Genomic DNA, 18,186 nt, shown 5'->3' on the forward strand with positions numbered 1-18,186 from the left:
ATCATTTTCCATGATGAAAAATGGTCGAATTACAAACCCACACGAGGAATGAAATTTGACCCTCCTAGTTAAAAAATAGGATATCCTAAACAATCTATTAGCCACATGGACAGAAATCCTTTATATAAGTTGTTCCTGGGATTAGCAATCCTTAGATAAGTTGTTCCTGGGATAAGCAATCCTTAGTTTGGTTTCAGAAACATTTTATCCAAGAACAAAAGGACAACGCGACCAAACTATGACAAGTCTATTCGAGGACAAGATAAACCCCGGCTTACTATCCCATGGGGACCAGCCACAAGGGCCAATTTTGTTACACTGAATGAAGATCTTCGATTTTTTTTTCTTCCCTTTGTAACCATTTAATTGGTGGCCTTCAAACAGATGATTAAAACAGAAAAAAGCTCATCCTATTTGGTGTGATTTTTGCACTTTAGCTGTGGCCCACCTGATAGATGCTCTGGATCAAGGGCCCACAATCCATATGATGCAAATGATTTGCACCTGATCATTCTAGTGTAATGATAGATTTGTTCAGACCATAGTAATGAAATTCTTTGCAGAAAATATGGAGAATGAAAAAAAAACAAAGATAGATGATCCAAAGTAAGAAACAGAGCAACTTGTACATACTTACAACCATAGGAGCCTTGTCAGATCGGATAGTTAGGATCATCCTACGGAGATAATTTTTGGAGCACTGCCTATTTTTAAGTTGGGGCCCAACAAATGAAAGGTTTAGATCATCCTAGTATGTGGCCCCGCCCCCTGCACAGGACTTCACGCTCGGGCACCAATGTACATACATTCTGGGGTGTTCGATTGTGACTGATGGATCCTATTCACTATGGATCAAACTCTTCCCTTCTATTCGCTTTAGACTATTTATGGTTCCATAGGAAGTCCAAAATCTGTTTCCAGTTCCAAATTTCTCAACAATTCCTCTAATGAACAACCCCATGGATCTATTGCAAATTCATGTCTAGATCCACATGAATCCCCTTTATTCTCCACAGTAGCAAAACAGGGATTTCCACAATGTAGCAACTGAAAAAAAAAGAGGCAAAAAACATATCCTCAATGCCCACCACCCAAAAGACTCATACCCCAAGTGCTGAACACAATAATTTGAATTCAATCATACTTGAAAGGGGTGACATGAGAAGTTTACAATAAGTTCATTGGCCTCAAAAACCAACTGCGCTTCAAGTTTAGAAACGTCCAGTTCTCTGCAACCTTTTAACAATTACCACACAGAGGACCTTTCTCATTATAATTTTCAACATGTTCTAAGTGATCAAACAGTGTATAAGAAATCCCCTGTCTACTAACTAAGTGGGGATCATCAGATATATATTGCCATTGATGTCCTCCACATACCCATCCAACCCACAGAATACAACAAAGTAAAAAATTTAATAATGAACACAAAATCAAACTCTATATCATTATTTAAAAAAACACTGTATCTACACATTCTCAAGCAAATGCTTTGCCTACACCTTTACATAAAAATGAATCAAAAAATGGGTCAACAAACTGGCAACCAAAACCCAAGCAAAAAAAATGATCATCAGTACTTGTTTCAGCTGTTAGTGATGTTGGGTGCAATTTTCAATATCACAGATAATGGAATGGTCGACACGTGTCCCTTGTTTCCATAAAGCCCTATTCTTCCAAAGCTGGCAAAAGAGCTGTTCATGGTGGCATTGAAAAGGACAGTCAAGTTCTGTCTCTGACCATTCGTGATGAAAAACTGAGTAGGCATCACGGAAACTGAAACTCCAAAAGGATTGCTCCAACTAACAGCGTAAGTTTCATCATCAGCAATGTTGGTAACCGTTCTTTGAATCATTTTTGACTGGTTTAGCTTTGCTATTGTAATGGAAGGCATGTTCAGATCCGTGCCATTAATGGTAGAAATCCCACAGTTCTCACCAGTGTAATTCAGAACAACAGGACCGGATCCATTGATACCGCACAGGAACGATACAAAGTCATTAAAAGCTGCAAAACCACGCAGGTGAAATGGTCAGAGACATAAGTTGAGATATAATTAGCAATTGGCATGTTATTTTCCTTAATAATTCTTGTCAAATTTTTGGAATTTATATGGTGCCATCTGATGTGGACCCCTAAGTCAATGTTTTCCTTAACTTCTTTATGGGTACAGAGTTGTATGATTGTATTTTAAACAAAATAAACTAATAGAGAAGAACTTTTAAACTGATAGTTCCATAAAGATTTGTCTGATTAAGCCATATCTACCGATAAGAAAAAGAACATATATTCTTCATCAAAATAAACAGAACCACTTTGGTTATTTGGAAACCAAAAAAAAGCATGCGCATTGCGTGAACCTGATTCATGTAGAAAATATGTAATTTTATGACCAATTTTATGAGGTAAAAATAGAGACGTAAAAAATCGAGTGCTTAAAATTTTTAGTTCTCCCTCCAAACTATGAGTTCGCCAGCCAAACTATCATGGTTAGGATATAATCTTAATGATCAGCCTTAAGTCCTACATATTTTAATGGGTCGGGTCCCACCAATTCCACTCAAACCCATGCATCGAGTGTGGCCGTCATTTTACCTCATATTTTTATGGTAGGTCCCACGATCCTCAAAAGCCCACCAATTTACTCCCATGCATAGCATGGGCCAAGACTGCTAGTAGAGAGAGAGAGAGAACCCATGATCTCAAAGGTTGTGACAAGGTCCTTTCAATTGATCATACACATCAAACATTAAGGTTTTAGTTACCTAGATTTGTTTAATATTAATTTATATTTGTAGATATTATGAAGATGCCATTGTGTGGCATTCCTCAACGTCATTGTGTGAATTGTGAAACACCTAATTTTCATGCCTGATACCTACACAAGTGTCCATGCCTATTTGGCCAATTGATATTCTTTTTATTTTTAAAATGCCTACATAACAAAACTTTATGCTGAAAGTTTGCAAATCTCTGAAACTTTCTCAAGTTCTAGCTGTTGTAAAATATCCAAGCATGAATCAAAAGAAGCATTGGTTCAACTATTTGTTTGTTTAAAATAAAGAACTTACTAGAATCAAAGATCAAACCAGGGTCTAATGCAGCAGTAGCATTAACAAATCCGCTTCCCATGTCAAAGGGAGTTGCAGGGGACTGGTTTAAATCCGGGTTGCTGTAAGCCCGCTGGGCCATTATTGGGCCTCCTTGCTTGTCATAAACTGACGCAGTTGTAGAAAGTGCAGAACCAATGGCCGAAGGACTGAAAGTTGGGAACTTCTGCTTGATTAGGGCAGCAAGCCCAGCAACATGAGGGGCAGCCATACTTGTTCCAGATATCATTGCAAAATTCTCACCTGATTGACATAATCAGAAATTCACAAGGGAGGAAACAAGTAAAGTCAAAACGGAGCCAATTTAGTCCAAATTATACATACATGCACGCATAAGTATAGACAAAGAAAATGTTAAACATGTACACGCATGCATATATGCCGCATGATTAAACAAATGCATACCTAATATGTATTTATATAGAGGAAAGTGTCTAGTCGGCCGACTAGAGACACTTTTCTCATATATATATATATATATATATATATATATATATATATATATATATATATATATATATATAGAGAGAGAGAGAGAGAGAGAGAGAGAGAGAGAAGGGTTGCTGCGCTCGAGCACAGAAACAGGGGGTGAGGCCATTGGGGGGGGTGATCCTAACCATTCATTTGGAAGGCCCCATCATGGATGGGGGGCCAAGCAAAAATCAGCTCCATTGAATCATCAATGGGTGTCCATTTGTGGGGCCAAAAATGGACAGATATTGTTTGTCCACAAATCTGTCCATTTTTGGCCCCACAAATGGACACCCTAAGGTGATCCAATGGGGCTGATTTTTGGTGGACACCCTACCCATGAAAGGGCCCATCAAATGAATGCTTTGGATCCCACCCAAAATGTGACCGCACCCTGTTTCTGTGCTCGAGCGCAGCAACTCTATCCTCATATATATATATATATATATATATATATGAGAAAAGAGTTCCTAAGGATGCCCTCATATAGCTTATATGAGGTGGCTCTCACAAAACATAAGGGGCCCACATTGTTAGGATGATCCGAAGCATTCATTTGAAAGGCCCCATCATAGATAGGGTGTGTACAAAAAATCAGCTCCATTGGATCATCCTAACCCCTCCAAAAGTGGGGGCAAAAATGGATAGACACGTTTTGTCCACCAATCTGCCCATTTTTGCCCCCACTTTTGGAGGGGTTAGGATGATCCAATGGAGCTGATTTTTTGTACACACCCTATCTATGATGGGGCTTTCAAATGAATGCTTCGGATCATCCTAACAATGTGGGCCCCTTATGTTTTGTGAGAGCCACCTCATATAAGCTTATATGAGGGCACCCTTAGGAACTCTATTCTTATATATATATATAGAAAAAACGGTTCCTACACATATGTGTAGAGAGTTCTCTACACACTAGCTTAAAATACAGTGGGGGCCCACATTGTTTGGGTGATCCAAGCCATCCATTTTAAAGGCCCTCACATAGATAGGGTGTCCATAAAAAATCAGATCCATAGGATCATCCTAACCATTCGAACTGTGGAGCAAAAAATGGACTAATTTGTGAAGGTTTAAAGACATCCATTTTACCTCCACAAATCGTAGGGTTGGGATGATCCTATGGATCTGATTTTTTGTAGACACCCTATCTATGTGAGGGCCTTTAAAATGGATGGCTTGGATCACCCAAACAATGTGGGCCCCCACTGTATTTTAAGCTAGTGTGTAGATAACTTTCTACACATGTGTAGGAACCGTTTTCACACACATATATATATATATATATATATATATATATATATATAGAGAGAGAGAGAGAGAGAGAAAACTGTTGGTGAGCTTAAGCGCACCATTTTTTTGGTGCGCTTAAGTTGTTAGAACGCCTCCCATTGGTGCGCTTAAGCGAGACCCAAACATTTAAACGAATGGGAGGCGTTATAACAACTTAAGCGCACCAAAAAAATGGTGAGCTTAAGCGCACCAATAGTTTTCTCATATATATATATATATATATATATATATATATATATATATCCAGCATATCCTTGGAACTTAATCTCATTTAGAAACGTTATCAGCATCTATCTTTCAGCAACTGAAAGGGAAGTGGTTTAGGACAGGACTATAAAATAGGATGTGCTCGCCCAGCGAGAAAGGCCCTGCCCCTGATATATATATGAGAAAACTGTTGGAGCGCTTAAGCTCACCATTTTTTTGGTGCGCTTAAGTTGTTATAACGCCTCCCATTCGTTTAAATGTTTGGGTCCCGCTTAAGAGCAACAATGGGAGGCGTTATAACAACTTAAGCTCACCAACAGCTCTCTCTCTCTCTCTCTCTCTCTCTCTCTCTCTCTATATATATATATATATATATATATATATATATATATATATATATATATATATATAGTGCCTAGAATGATCATCCTTAACCCCCATGGTATTAGAGCCACGAGCTCTTATTCTTTTTTGCCGGTAGTATGTGTTTATGTGTCATTTTTCTGGTATTAGAGCCGCGAGCTCTTATTCTTTTTTGCCGGTAGTATGTGTTTATGTGTCATTTTTCTGAGTTTTTCAAACTTTGATCAGGTATTTTTTTCTTTTTGGTTCGTAAGCTGAAATCGAACCTGCGACCTCAAGGTTGAGATACTGATCAAGTATTACTGAAACCCACACAATTAACTGTATTTAGTGGTGACTCTGGAAGCACATCCACCAGATGCTCAATAGACTTTCGAAGGATTTTCCAAATATTATTTCAAAAATGTACTATTCATCATCGTTTTCACTGCTCATGTTTGCTATTCGTGATTAATTTTATACTCAGGGGTAGGATAAAATTAGAAGAATATATTTTTCTTAAGATATTCATCATCATTTTCACTGCTCATGTTTGCTATTCATGATTAATTTTATACTCAGGGGTAGCATAAAATTAGAAGAATATATTTTTCTTAAGATGTTCATCTAAAAGGGTTAATAGTTCTAGGTCGTCTTAATGAATGAAAGATAGACATCTAAACGTCCTAAATAGTCATTTGGATAATGTTGGTCAGTTAAAAACGTTAATCGTGGCTAAAAGACCTGGTGCGAAGAATGAAGTCCGAGAATTGCGCTGGTCAGCCAAGGAAAATCCGTTGGTCATCTGTGAGGCCCGACGTGAGGCAGGTGGTTCCGGACCACTCAGATTGATATCCTATTTCTCTAAGATTTTCTCGGGTAATAGTTATTTCTTTTCTCTGGTTTTAAATGTGATCATTGTGATGGTTTAAGATTTCTTAGATGAATTTCCCAGTCATTTAGGATAAAGACCGATCATTAAAACTTTTAATATGAACTTAAGAACTATGTCTTCTAGGCCTATGATATCTTTTGAATAACGAGTTAATCAGCAGGAAAAAAACCATACCAAACATTGAGAGAAAATTAATATTGTTATCTATGGAAAAACAGTTACGAATAAATACATTAGTGAAATTGATTTCCAAAATGAATCTAATGAATTTAATAATGAAACAGATTTCCAAAAACAAAATGACGACCACACTAATAATCAATATCACCAAAATTATGACCAGCTTGACGAATACCCAAATGAAAAAGATCTCCAAGAAATGATAATCAATTCAACCTCTCTGATATTGAAGAACCTTTTGACAAAGAAATTATTAGCCCCTCAAAAACCTCATTAAAAGAATTATTCAAGAACTTGCAAAAATAGTTAAAATTATAACCAAAACAAAAATATACAACCAAACCATAAAAATAGATCAAGAATCCAAAGCTTTACCGCGTAAGCAAGAAAAACCTCAAAAACCATAAAATCATATTGTCTTATTATCTCAACTGATTACTTCAAATATTATACCACAAATAAAAATAACTATCTCTACCAAGACATCCATTAGTTCCTCTTCGATTGATTCTTCAACAACACCCGAAACTATTTTTATTCTTGAAGACAAACAGTAATCCTTGCAAAAAAATCAGTAGTGAAAATTCAATTATATTAAACATGTTTTGGTCATTAGCCATCTAATGACATTAAGGAATTCTAAAAATAGCCAAAACACAGATGAGGAACTTCCAAAAGAGCCAGATAAACAGTCATTTTGAAATTTATGAGCATATTATTCTACATTTCTATTAAACCAGTTGTTTCTTTGAAGTTTGAACAGTAAAACCTACCATAACACCAGAAACTATTTTTATTCTTGAAGACAAACAGTAATCCTTGTGAAATAATCAGCAGTGAAAATTCAATTATATTAAACATGTTTTGGTCACTTTACCTTCGAATTCAACAGAGTCAGTACCCAGAGAACTCCATGCGGCCCAGATGAGATTGCCCGGGGCTATCAAATTAGGTTTCATTATATCAGCAACATCAAGAAAACTGTCTTCCGGGTCCGGTCCTCTAGCAGAATAATAAACGACTTTTGGTGCCAAATTGCTGTAATTAGCTTTTAGTCCACCTAATATTCTTGCTACACCTCCAAATTTAACGACTCTCTTCGAAGATTCATCTCTCAGTAAGGAACTATTGTAGTATTGGAGTAAAATCTATCCAAAAATAAACAATCCATCAGTAAAGAATACATATACATTATAGTGAAAAAATATGGCCACTAACCAAATCCCCCCGTGAATCAAAAAATAACCAAGAAGATTGGATCCATTGGCAACTTGAGGTCAAAATTTTACCATGTGCAATGCAAAACAGAGACAACTAAGCAGAAACAGTATTAATGTAACTATAGTCAGGGTTTTAAATTTCAGCCGCATTTCAGATTTCGGCCGGGACAGACACCGAAAGTACCCCGTTTCAATGTCGGTTCAGGATTTCGGCCGAAATTTCTGTAATTTCGGCTGAAATTTCGGTCAGAAGGTTTTTTCTTTTTATTTTTTCCATTTTTTTGGGTTGTTACAACTGAAATTTTGTAACAGTGCCAAAAAAATTTAAATTGCCGAATTTCGGCCGAAATTGCAAAACTTGACCATAGGGGAATATACCTTGGAATCATCAGGGGATGGAATTATTAGGCCAGCTAAATTCATTGGAGTTGGGTTGAGCTGAAAGCCAATAACAAAAGGATCCATGTAGAAGATGACACCAACGGCACTGAGGTTCTTGGCTGTTTGCAAAGCTTGTTTAATAGTAGAGAGCCCGAGCACAAAGCGGATTGAATAGCTACAGATTAAGAGGTTTCCTTGAACCAGATCTTGATTCAGATTACTTGAATCTTGGCACTCACCCAAGTACATATCATTCACATCTGTCGTGCCATTTAAAGCATCAATTGCATAAACCATAGTGTACATACTGTCATTGTCCGTTCCCGCTGAAGATAAACACACAAAATTAGTCTCTGTTTCTATTCTTCATTAATCAAACAGTAAAATGCTGGAAACTAGAAAATGATTATTTTTTTCTATAATCACGCAATGTGAATAAAGATTAAAGAACCATTTAAAGATTCAGTGGCATAAAATTTTCCACAAAATTATAGCCAGCAGGTACATGCCAAAAGAGAATCACTGCTGAACAGGTTTGAAATACGAGTGCAACTCGGTTCAACCCGAAAAAATATAGGTCGGCTTGTGTTTGAGTCGGGTTGGGTTCGGGGGGTTTGGGTTGAGGAAGTTGAACTTGAGTCAGGGTCCGGTTCATGTTGAGGTGACGGGTTTACCCGACCCGCATCAAAACCCGACATTTAAAAAAATTACCATTTTTCTGTTTTCAACATAAAAACCTAAAGAGGAAAGATATCACCATAACCGGGTCAACCCGACCCGAATTGGGAAATCGTTGGGTTCGGGTTGAGGTATTAATTTTCCGGGTTGGGTCGGATCAGCCTTCATCAGGTTGAGAGTCGGGTCAGGTTCGTGTTGACGCTTTAGAGTTTCGGGTTGGCTTCAACCCGACCCGAGTTGCACCCCTAGTTTGAAGCTAAAGAACCCAGTGTTATTATCTTAAGAAGTTCATATTTGATAGCATTTAAATGTGATTTCTGGCAAAGCATAAATTGCACACTTACGTGCAAGTCCAACTCCTGAAATGGTGATATTGTTACCAAGGACAAGGGAATTATGATACATCCTATCATGTGAGGCAGCACCAACTGTAAAGATCCATGGACTGAAGGAAGAAATGCTCTTGGGTGAAGGCCCTGTGTTGCCTGCCGCTTGGACAACAAAAATGCCAGCTTTTACAGCTGAAAGCAATGACATGTCTATAGGGTTGAAGAAAGTTGCAAGCCCGGGAGGACGCCTGTTGGGAGTGATGGATAAACTTACAATATCCACTCCATCCTGAGCTGCCTGCGAATACAATATCAATAACACCAACTTTAAGCTGCAGAGAATCCGGGTCCTTGAATGAAAATGTACAATATTTGTAACATAAATGTACATAAATAGTAGTATGCATGCATGCGCACACACTCTTGGATATTCAGTGTTGAAGGAAAAACTCAAGAAATTTTAGCAAGTCATATATGATTGAGAAATGGACATGGTTATTTTACAAGCAAATTACGGAGTGCTGATTGTAGTATGTTACAAGCAAATTTGGGTATGGGCCTATGACCTATACTATTGGACATAAAACATGGTTATTTTAGACATGGTTATTTTATGGGCCTATGACCAATAATTTGTCCAGTATGTTATCTTTGGGTATGGGCCTATGACTCATACTATTGGAAATAAAATATGTATATTTTAGCACATATCTAGTATTATATTGATTCTTGTGTATATAAATTCCTGAAAAGTCTCATTTCTGCAATGCAATCACTCCCATGATATGGAGTGTTGTTTGTAGCATAAACCTCTCCAGGGGGTTTCCTTTTTTCAATAAATTGATTGCATCTTCAACTTAGGATCAGTCACTATTATTGTTCAAATCAAAGATTTTCACAAGGTATGAGAATGCTCTGTGAAGTGCTTCCATAACAGAGAAAATGACCTCGGATAGGATAGAATGGAAGAAAATGATCCACGTAGACGAACCCAACTTGAGCTAGGATTAGAGTCGGGTAGATTCCTTTCACCTTCTTCATGAAATTTCTCTAAAGGATTCATTTAGCCGACCCCAACTAGTTTGGGAAAAAGGCTTTGTTGAGTTGAGTTGAGTATGAGAATGCTCTGTGAAGTGCTTCCATCTGCAGCACTATTCCCATCTGTACAGCTTAAGTCACCAACTCGATTGGCTGATGTTAACAGTTTGAACATACTTGAAACTAAAGGGCTTTGGTTCATCTCAAATTTTTGGGATCATAAAATTTTTTATCAGGGCCTGCAATGGCTTTTGTGAAGCATAGTTAAGGTAAAAGTGTGCAGATCATGTGATGATGTTGATTGTATACCTGGTCTATGGCAGCAACAACATCTGCGGCAAAGCCTCCGAAGCTCTTGTACAGGGCCTTGTAAACAGCAATACTGAAAAAGATTAATAAATGTATCACAATGCTAACCTATATATGAATTGGTTCTGAAACTATAACCAACTAAACTAGAATTGTGTCAATTACTGTGCACGAGGGGCCATGCCACTTGCATTCCCAAAGTGATGCCCGGCTACAATGACAGGAACACCATGGTTCCCAGCTGCAATGGAAGCTGTGTGCCTGTATTTCACGAACAGGTAATCAGCAGACTATAAAAGTAAATCAAAAGCAGGAAAACAAAAGACTAACTTGCATAAGAAATGGTTTTAATAAACCTCCATCAACAATAATAGGAAAAAATGGTGTAATTGGACCTTGCACCGGATTTAAAAATGTTGGTCACTACAAGCATGTGCAAAAGATATTATTCCGAATCTGGTTAAAGAACTCTTTTTTATTGTATAGGAGGCGGCCTTTCCTAATCTGAAAAAAAATAACTGAACATATATAGCCCAAAACCCAATCTGATAATGCCTTCAGAAATCAAGGTTCTAAATTTCGGTTTCGGTTTCGGTCACTACGAAAATGGAAACACTTCGGTTTCGGTTGGAAATTTCAGTGGAAATCCTGTAAAATTAAGGAAACATATGAAAACATGTGCAAATGATAGAATTTGAAGATGAAACTTCAGGAAATGCTAGAATAAGCATAAATCCACACTTAGAAACCATAACATAAGCAAGACTACCATCCATAATGGTTTTAAAATATCGAACACCTAGTAACATGCACTGTTGCGAATGTTTGGTAATTTATTACATACAAAGTTTCACATGTAATTCATACAAATATTTGTACAATACATGTACCGCATTTTGCACGCAATTCATATACATATTATTATGCAATACATAGTAATATAGTATACTATTATTACAATTACGATTTTGGTTTATGCATTTCGGTCCTTTCGGTTCAGTGGGGATGGAAATGGAAACATTTCGATCATTTCGTGTCTGTTTCGGTGGGAATTTAAAATTATGTCATAAATGCGGTCATTCTAGGAACTCTTGATTTGTAAAGATTTTAGACCCTTAAAATGAAAGATCAAGTAATTACATATTTGGAAAAGAAAACAAAGACCAAGTACTTTAACAATTGCATCCGTAACTTTCAATCTTCCAAAATATAACTTTTTCTGAAAGCACTCACGTTCCATGGCCGTCACCATCAAAAGGTGAAGCATAATCCTGAGTAGCATTGAAGATCCCTCTAGTTATAGCGGAAGCAGCAAAGTGGCGAGCTCCTATAAGCTTCCTATTGCAAGATCCAGATGGGAAATCCCTCGTAACTTCACAAATTCCAGCAAAGTGTGACGGAATAGGATATGTATTTTGAGAAAAGTCATCAGAAAAGCTGGGGTGTGTTGGATCAATCCCAGTGTCGATAAATCCAATCACAACTCCTTCTCCTGCAACATCAGGTCCTCCTTCCTCAATCCACGCCCCTCGAGGCAGACCCAAGAATTCCGGGGTGTGAGTGGTTGCAGTTCTAACTGAGTAATCCAAAACCACATTTGCCACTTCTCGCCTCTTTGAAAGCTTCTCTGCCTTCAAAAACCACCAACATTACCAGATTATAAAATTAGAGCGGACTAACCACTAGAAGTTTTGTTAAAGTATAGATGATAAATAACGCCTTTCTCCAACAGCTTAAGCTTTTGGAGAAGTTGGTAAGTTAACATGGTATCAGAGCCAAAGGTTTTGGAGTTCAAACCTCCCAGATAGCAAAAATCCACATGCGATGTTTGGCCCAGAGTGGGACCACATCTGCCACATGTTTGCCAAGTGGGCCACACGTACGGGGGAGTGATAAAGTATAAAAGATAAATAACGCCTTTCTCCAAAAGCTTAAGCTTTAGGAGAAGGAGGTAAGTTAACAAGTTTGAACGGGAATGGTTAAAACAGAATGTTCGGAACCATGATGAGATTTAATCAGAAATAATAAGATGGTGACTAAAGGCTACACGAACATCACCTAAGAAAAAAATTTGAAGCTTAGAAAACCCAATAAAGATTGAAAAGTACTTATAGTACATCATTAGAAAGATTATTGTAAAGAAGCAAAACAACCATTTGAACCAAGTTAAAGAAAAAAGAAAGAAAAGATAAAGAATAAAGACAGAACATCCCAAGCGCAAAAATCAATGTTAATAAAATCGAGGTTTTTTTTACTGAAATAAATGTAGAATACTTTCCATCCAATCACACCCAAAGCCTACTTATAGAAACCCTTTAGAAACATATGTAAAGAAGCCAAAACAAGCATTTGAACCAAGTAGAACCAATAATAATGATTAATTTAATTAAAAAATAAAATTAAAAAATTATCTCAAAAGATAAAGAATAAAGACAGACATCCCAAGCACAAAAAATCAATGTTAAAATGGAGACTCTAACTTCTGCCAAATTTCAACCTTGATGTTGCAGGTTCAATCCAGATTACCTACCAAAAAAATTCTACTAAAATAAATGTAGGAACACTTTTAAGAACTTCCATCCAATCACTCCCCCAAAGCCCAGAACCATCATTGGAACTGATCAAAATAATAATTCAACACGCACGATCAAAAGGAATAGCTGAAAAACTAAAAAAAAAAAAAAAAACAGATACCTGTTGAGGAGTGATAATAACAGCAAACCCATTTATCAAGTAATGATAGCTATAGAGCTTCAAATAGCTTTCCCCTTTCAATACCCTCCTCAATAGTGAATCTTGAAGCCGAACCAGATATGAACTGTAACTTCGATCAGATCTTGAAATATTTCTGCTTATCCATCAATGGAAACTTAAACCACATTAGTACAAATGAAAAAACCCATACCCAGAAACATTACAAGGTTGAAGAAAAACTAGACAAAACACTTGTGAATTTTATTTAGATGTATACTATACACCACAAACTTAAACCACATATATATAACCGATCAAAAAAAAAAAAATAGATGTATACTATACACACTTCTTTTAAGAAAATAAGAATTTCTTTCGAAATCCCAACAGAAATCACAACATAAGAATAAATATTGGAAAAAGGCAACATAGGCCCAAAAGCAAAAAAAACAACTCCACCATTACTTCAGACAAAAAAAAACATGTAAGAAAAAAGAGATTACCTTGGTTTGTTCAGGCCACTTAAATACACAGCACAATGCAAAATGCAAAACAAATATAAACAAAAAAATTGGAAAATGGAAAAAGGCAACATAAACCAAAAACACAAAAAACATGTAAGATTAAGAAAAAGGGATTACCTTGGTATGTTCAGGCCACTTAATTACACAGCACAATGCAAAACAAATAAAAAAAAAAAAGGAAAAAGGCAACATAAACCCAAAAGTTATTACCTTGGTTTGTTCAGGCCACTTAATCTCCCTTGAGCTCCATAACTAAATCTAGTAGTCTCCAATCTCATATCATCATACTGATGAACAACAGGAGCTTGTTTCATGGTAACAACATAAACTGCCCCATCATCTTCCTGACACAAAACCTTCATACAAAACCCCACACAAAGCACTATTAAATGCACCAAATAAATGCACTCCATTTTAAGAAAACCCAAAACAGAGTAACAGACAACCCACAGAACCAGCTCTCAGTCCTCCATAAAACCCAACTTCCTTTTCCCTTTTCTCAAACACACAATCAATAAATAGAAGAGAAACCCACAAACTATGAATTGCAAAAATGGTAGAGAAGTAGAGCTTTCTGGTAAGAAACCCACCAATTTAGATACCCATTTTTTCTAGCTATCAGACTAGGAGAAAGAGATTTTTGATGAGAAACCCATAAAATTAGATAAAGCTTCCTTGTTATCAAAAGGATAGGTGAGTGGAGAAGCAGCAACTTTTTCTTGGGTGCTGTGACTGTGAGCGTTTTATAAAAGAAGGAGATGAACGTTTTTTATTTGGCAACTGATATTTGCACTACCCATTTTTATAATTAGATTATACGAGATCACCTTGTCTTTTCGTTTTTAAGTGGCTGATTAGAGCTTTTGGGGAATTGTAATAGCTTTTGACAACTATTAAAGTATAAAAGACGATGTGAGTTGGTGCCATTATAAAAAAAGATGGTGGTGGAAATATCAGTAGCCTCTCTTGTTTTCTTCCCTCTCTTGTTTTCTTGCCTCTTTTGCGTTGGTTTTCACTATTGCTTGTTCTGTAGTCTAGTGTCTAGCTCAAAATCTGAAAAACACCTAGGCAGAAAAAAGAAGAGAGAGAGAGAGAGAGACGTTGGAACAGAAAAAAAGTAGTAGGGTCAAATTTGAGAGCAGGCTTTTAGTGGGTGCCCGTTGATTGATTTCAAAATGGAGAAAGAGAAATAGAATCTTTTGGTTTTCTCAGTCAAACGCTCTGTTTGAGATACCGACTGGCTTTTTGGGCTGTGCCTGCCCTGAAGCTTATGAAGGCCCAAATACGTATAAACCAAAAAGGGCCCATTAACTGCTCTAGGATCAGCCCTAACATACATTGTCACACGGGGGAATCTAAAAGGAAAGTGATATGTTCTCCCCCCTTTTTACTTGGCACAGCCTCCTCTAGTGTATGTATGACCACTCTTTTACACTAGAGGGGGCTGTCCCAGGTAAAAAAAGGACCAATGTATCATTTCCCAATCAAAATGTTCATCTGGTGGGCCCTATTACTCATACCTCACTAAAATCGCATTTAGTAGATGGGCCTTTGGTGTAATTGGGCCGACATCGTGTGTTCACCCCTTTCCGTGAAAGGTTGCTAAATGAAATCGTAATTATACTTAATTAAATTGTAGTAATTACTATAATTCCTAGGTGATTGGACACGTATGATGAAATCTATTTATTTTCAATAGAAAAATCCCATCTAATTTCTCTTGGGCGAGTGACTCAATTCGATCCAAGTTTTAGTGTTTTTTTAACTCTGCTCAGTACTAATTAAGTTATTATAAGTCCTAAATCCTTGCCTATTGTGCATACGACCCATGTAAAGACTGATTTTGGCCTTACCATGAATTACCCATAGCCCAGTCAGAGGATCTACTTTGTAAATGGACGTCCAGTTAGAAGCCTCTCTAATAGGTTAGGATTCTACAACCAATACATTTTTGCCCCATGACCCATCCACAAGGAGGGCCACTCCATTTAGTTGGTGTGTCCAATGTAACATTTTAATTGTGTAACGTGGGCCAGGCCTCGAAAGCCCACTGAAAATCCAACCATCCCTCAAAAGCCCACTGAAAATCTACTTTGGATAGAGAGAGAGAGAGAGAGAGAGTGTGTGTGTGTGTGGTTAATGGGACGGTGGAGTACTGAGCACTCTTTCTCTCTGTGCACATGAAAAGTGCAGTACTAATTGAGACCTACCTTTATGCCTTGAATCCTTTTTACTTTTATATAGTTTCCTTTTATTGCTTCCAGGGCGTACATTATTATTTAGTAAGGGCTCTGCTATTGTGCGCTGATATCATTGAGCATCTACTATTTAAATATAAAATGTAGAAAATACCGTCGTTACCCTTGAATCACGGTTAATAAAGATTAAAAAAAGGGATAAATTACTGTTACATGCTGCAAATTTTTAAAAATGACAAGAAAATGTCTTTTGAAAAAACTCTACAAAATGCTATTTATTAAAAGGATTTTTAGGACGAAAACACCCCTCAGCTTACTTTAAGGGTGTGTTTGGCAACTATGCTTTTACGGGATTTTCCCCTTTTTTAGGGGTTGAAAATGACGAAAGCAAAAAAAACCTCAAAAATCTTGTTCAGCTGCGTGACCTGCTAAGGTCCATGTCCAAAATTTCAACTACTTTTTCGACTAAAAAATAGGATTCCCTGAAGTCGGACGAGGTAAAACCAAGTCCACTAGGGTGAGTCGATGATTGACTGCTCCGTTTGGATGCCGGAATTTTTTTGGTTCTTGGGACTTTTGTGGAATTTCCGCATGAAACCCACGTTTGGTTGCTGGTTATTAGTGGGCACAAAAGAATCCCATGAACCAAAATAACCCCGCACGAAACCCAAAGCTGGAAAAAATATCCCAGGAACCAAAATAATCCCGCACAAAATCCGAGGAACCAAAATAACCAAAAGAAGAACTTTTTTCTTCCCAACAGTTCGAGCAACCAAACAACGGGATTTTTATTTTACCTGGATTTTTTTTTCCCACCATAGTCCGGTCAACCAAACATGGGATTTTTATTTTACCGGGATACTTCCAGGGAGTTTTTTTTCCCACCAATCTCCCAGGAAGTTTTTTGTTCCACAAAAGTCCCAAGAAAGTGTGATGGAGTGTCAGAAGCCTCTATCTGCTTCAACTTCAATTCTTCATGATATTGTTTCATTTTGCCTGGTCCTTTGCCATGAAACTTATGAGAAATCATCCGAAAGGCCTCCTTCGAAGTCATCTAGTCAAATCAAACAAACAAGATTGAAATTCAAAAAGGATAAAATTCTATCGAAGAAAAAAAAGAAAAAACAAAATGATAGTATCCAGATGTAAACATGAAAACAGAAAAAAAGGGCAAAAAAATCAAGAACTCATCTTCTAAAGTAACAAAATAACATCTAAATTCTTTATTAGCTAAAATAATTTATCAAAGACATCCCAAGCAACCAAAATGTTAAAAATTATAGGACGGACAGCTCAAGCAACCCCAATCGGATACACATGCAACAAGATTCTAGCAAATGATAAGTACTTGCTCTTCACTAGTACATTTACAGCATATTTTCTCCACATTGTTAGATTGTAGCAACCGATTGAGGGCCCCAAACCGATTACAGGACTCAAACTTGCGTTTAATTTTCAGTCCTGTAATCGATTTGGGGCCAGCAATCGGTTGCTGCAGGACGTAGGCCCTGTTTGTTAGAGATTATAATAACCAATGGTGAAACCCTAATTTGATTATAGGACTCAATAATTAATGTAATTTGAGTCCAATAATCGGTTTGAGAACCCACCATCGGTTGTCATAATCTCAAACGATCAGGGCCCTAAGGTTTTTTGATAATCGATTACACCAACAAAAGTGAATCGTGATATATGGCTTTCCCCAAAACTGCCTAGCAAATCTGAATCATCTTAACTAAGAAGACCCTTTTAGTTGAGGTTTCTTGATTGGGTGGGTGGTTTGGATCATCTGGTTAGAGTGAGCTATAGATTGAATGGCTAGGATTGCCCAATGTGATTTCTGCTCTATGGTAGAACTCGCCTGATAAACATAACAGAGTGAATGGGTCCACACATTTACTCTCCCCCTTTCCACAAGATCATGTGAACCATTCCAATTTCTTAGTTGTCACATTGCTTATTGTACGTTGTTTGTGATATGGACCGTTAATCTGCTGGGCTCATGTGCCAAAAAAGATGGGTTATATATTAGAGAGAACATTTCCTAGACACTTGTGTAGGTAAGTTACCTACACACTAGCTTAAAATACATAGGGGGCCCACATTATTTGGGTGATCCAAACCATTCATTTGAATGGTCCTCACATAGATAGGGTGTCCACAAAAAATTAGATCCATATGATCATCCCAACCATTCAAACTATGGAGGCAAAAAATGGACTAATTTGTGAAGGTTTATACACGTCCATTTTACCTCCACAAATCGTAGGGTTGGGATGATCCTATGGATCTGATTTTTTGTGGACACCCTATCTCT

The 18,186-nt window shown here is 37.2% G+C and overlaps 1 protein-coding gene across 3 annotated transcripts; it reads right to left on the reverse strand.

Moving 5' to 3' along the window:
* Positions 1 to 1,422: 1,422 nt before the first annotated feature.
* On the reverse strand, positions 1,423 to 14,699 carry LOC143892510 (subtilisin-like protease SBT2.2). 3 transcript variants are annotated; one of them, XM_077397172.1, is made up of 11 exons: positions 14,262 to 14,699; positions 13,882 to 14,027; positions 13,148 to 13,301; positions 11,687 to 12,084; positions 10,619 to 10,714; positions 10,454 to 10,526; positions 9,122 to 9,404; positions 8,097 to 8,425; positions 7,376 to 7,646; positions 3,072 to 3,353; positions 1,423 to 2,007 (listed from the first exon to the last, which is right to left on the reverse strand). In XM_077397172.1, exons 2-11 carry the CDS (start codon positions 13,983 to 13,985, stop codon positions 1,586 to 1,588), a joined length of 2,412 nt encoding a protein of 803 aa, XP_077253287.1. In that variant the 5' UTR covers positions 13,986 to 14,027; positions 14,262 to 14,699; the 3' UTR covers positions 1,423 to 1,585. The 3 variants fall into 3 exon arrangements, with proteins under 3 accessions (XP_077253287.1, XP_077253286.1, XP_077253288.1); XM_077397171.1 differs by having other exon boundaries at positions 13,882 to 14,699; XM_077397173.1 differs by lacking the exons at positions 13,882 to 14,027; positions 14,262 to 14,699 and adding an exon at positions 13,651 to 13,757.
* Between the last annotated feature and the right edge of the window lie 3,487 nt (positions 14,700 to 18,186).

The sequence above is a fragment of the Tasmannia lanceolata genome, unplaced genomic scaffold (assembly GCF_043159265.1).
Source record: "Tasmannia lanceolata isolate RefF3 unplaced genomic scaffold, GAP_Taslan_0.1 ptg000015l, whole genome shotgun sequence".
NCBI classification, from domain to species: Eukaryota; Viridiplantae; Streptophyta; class Magnoliopsida; order Canellales; family Winteraceae; genus Tasmannia; species Tasmannia lanceolata.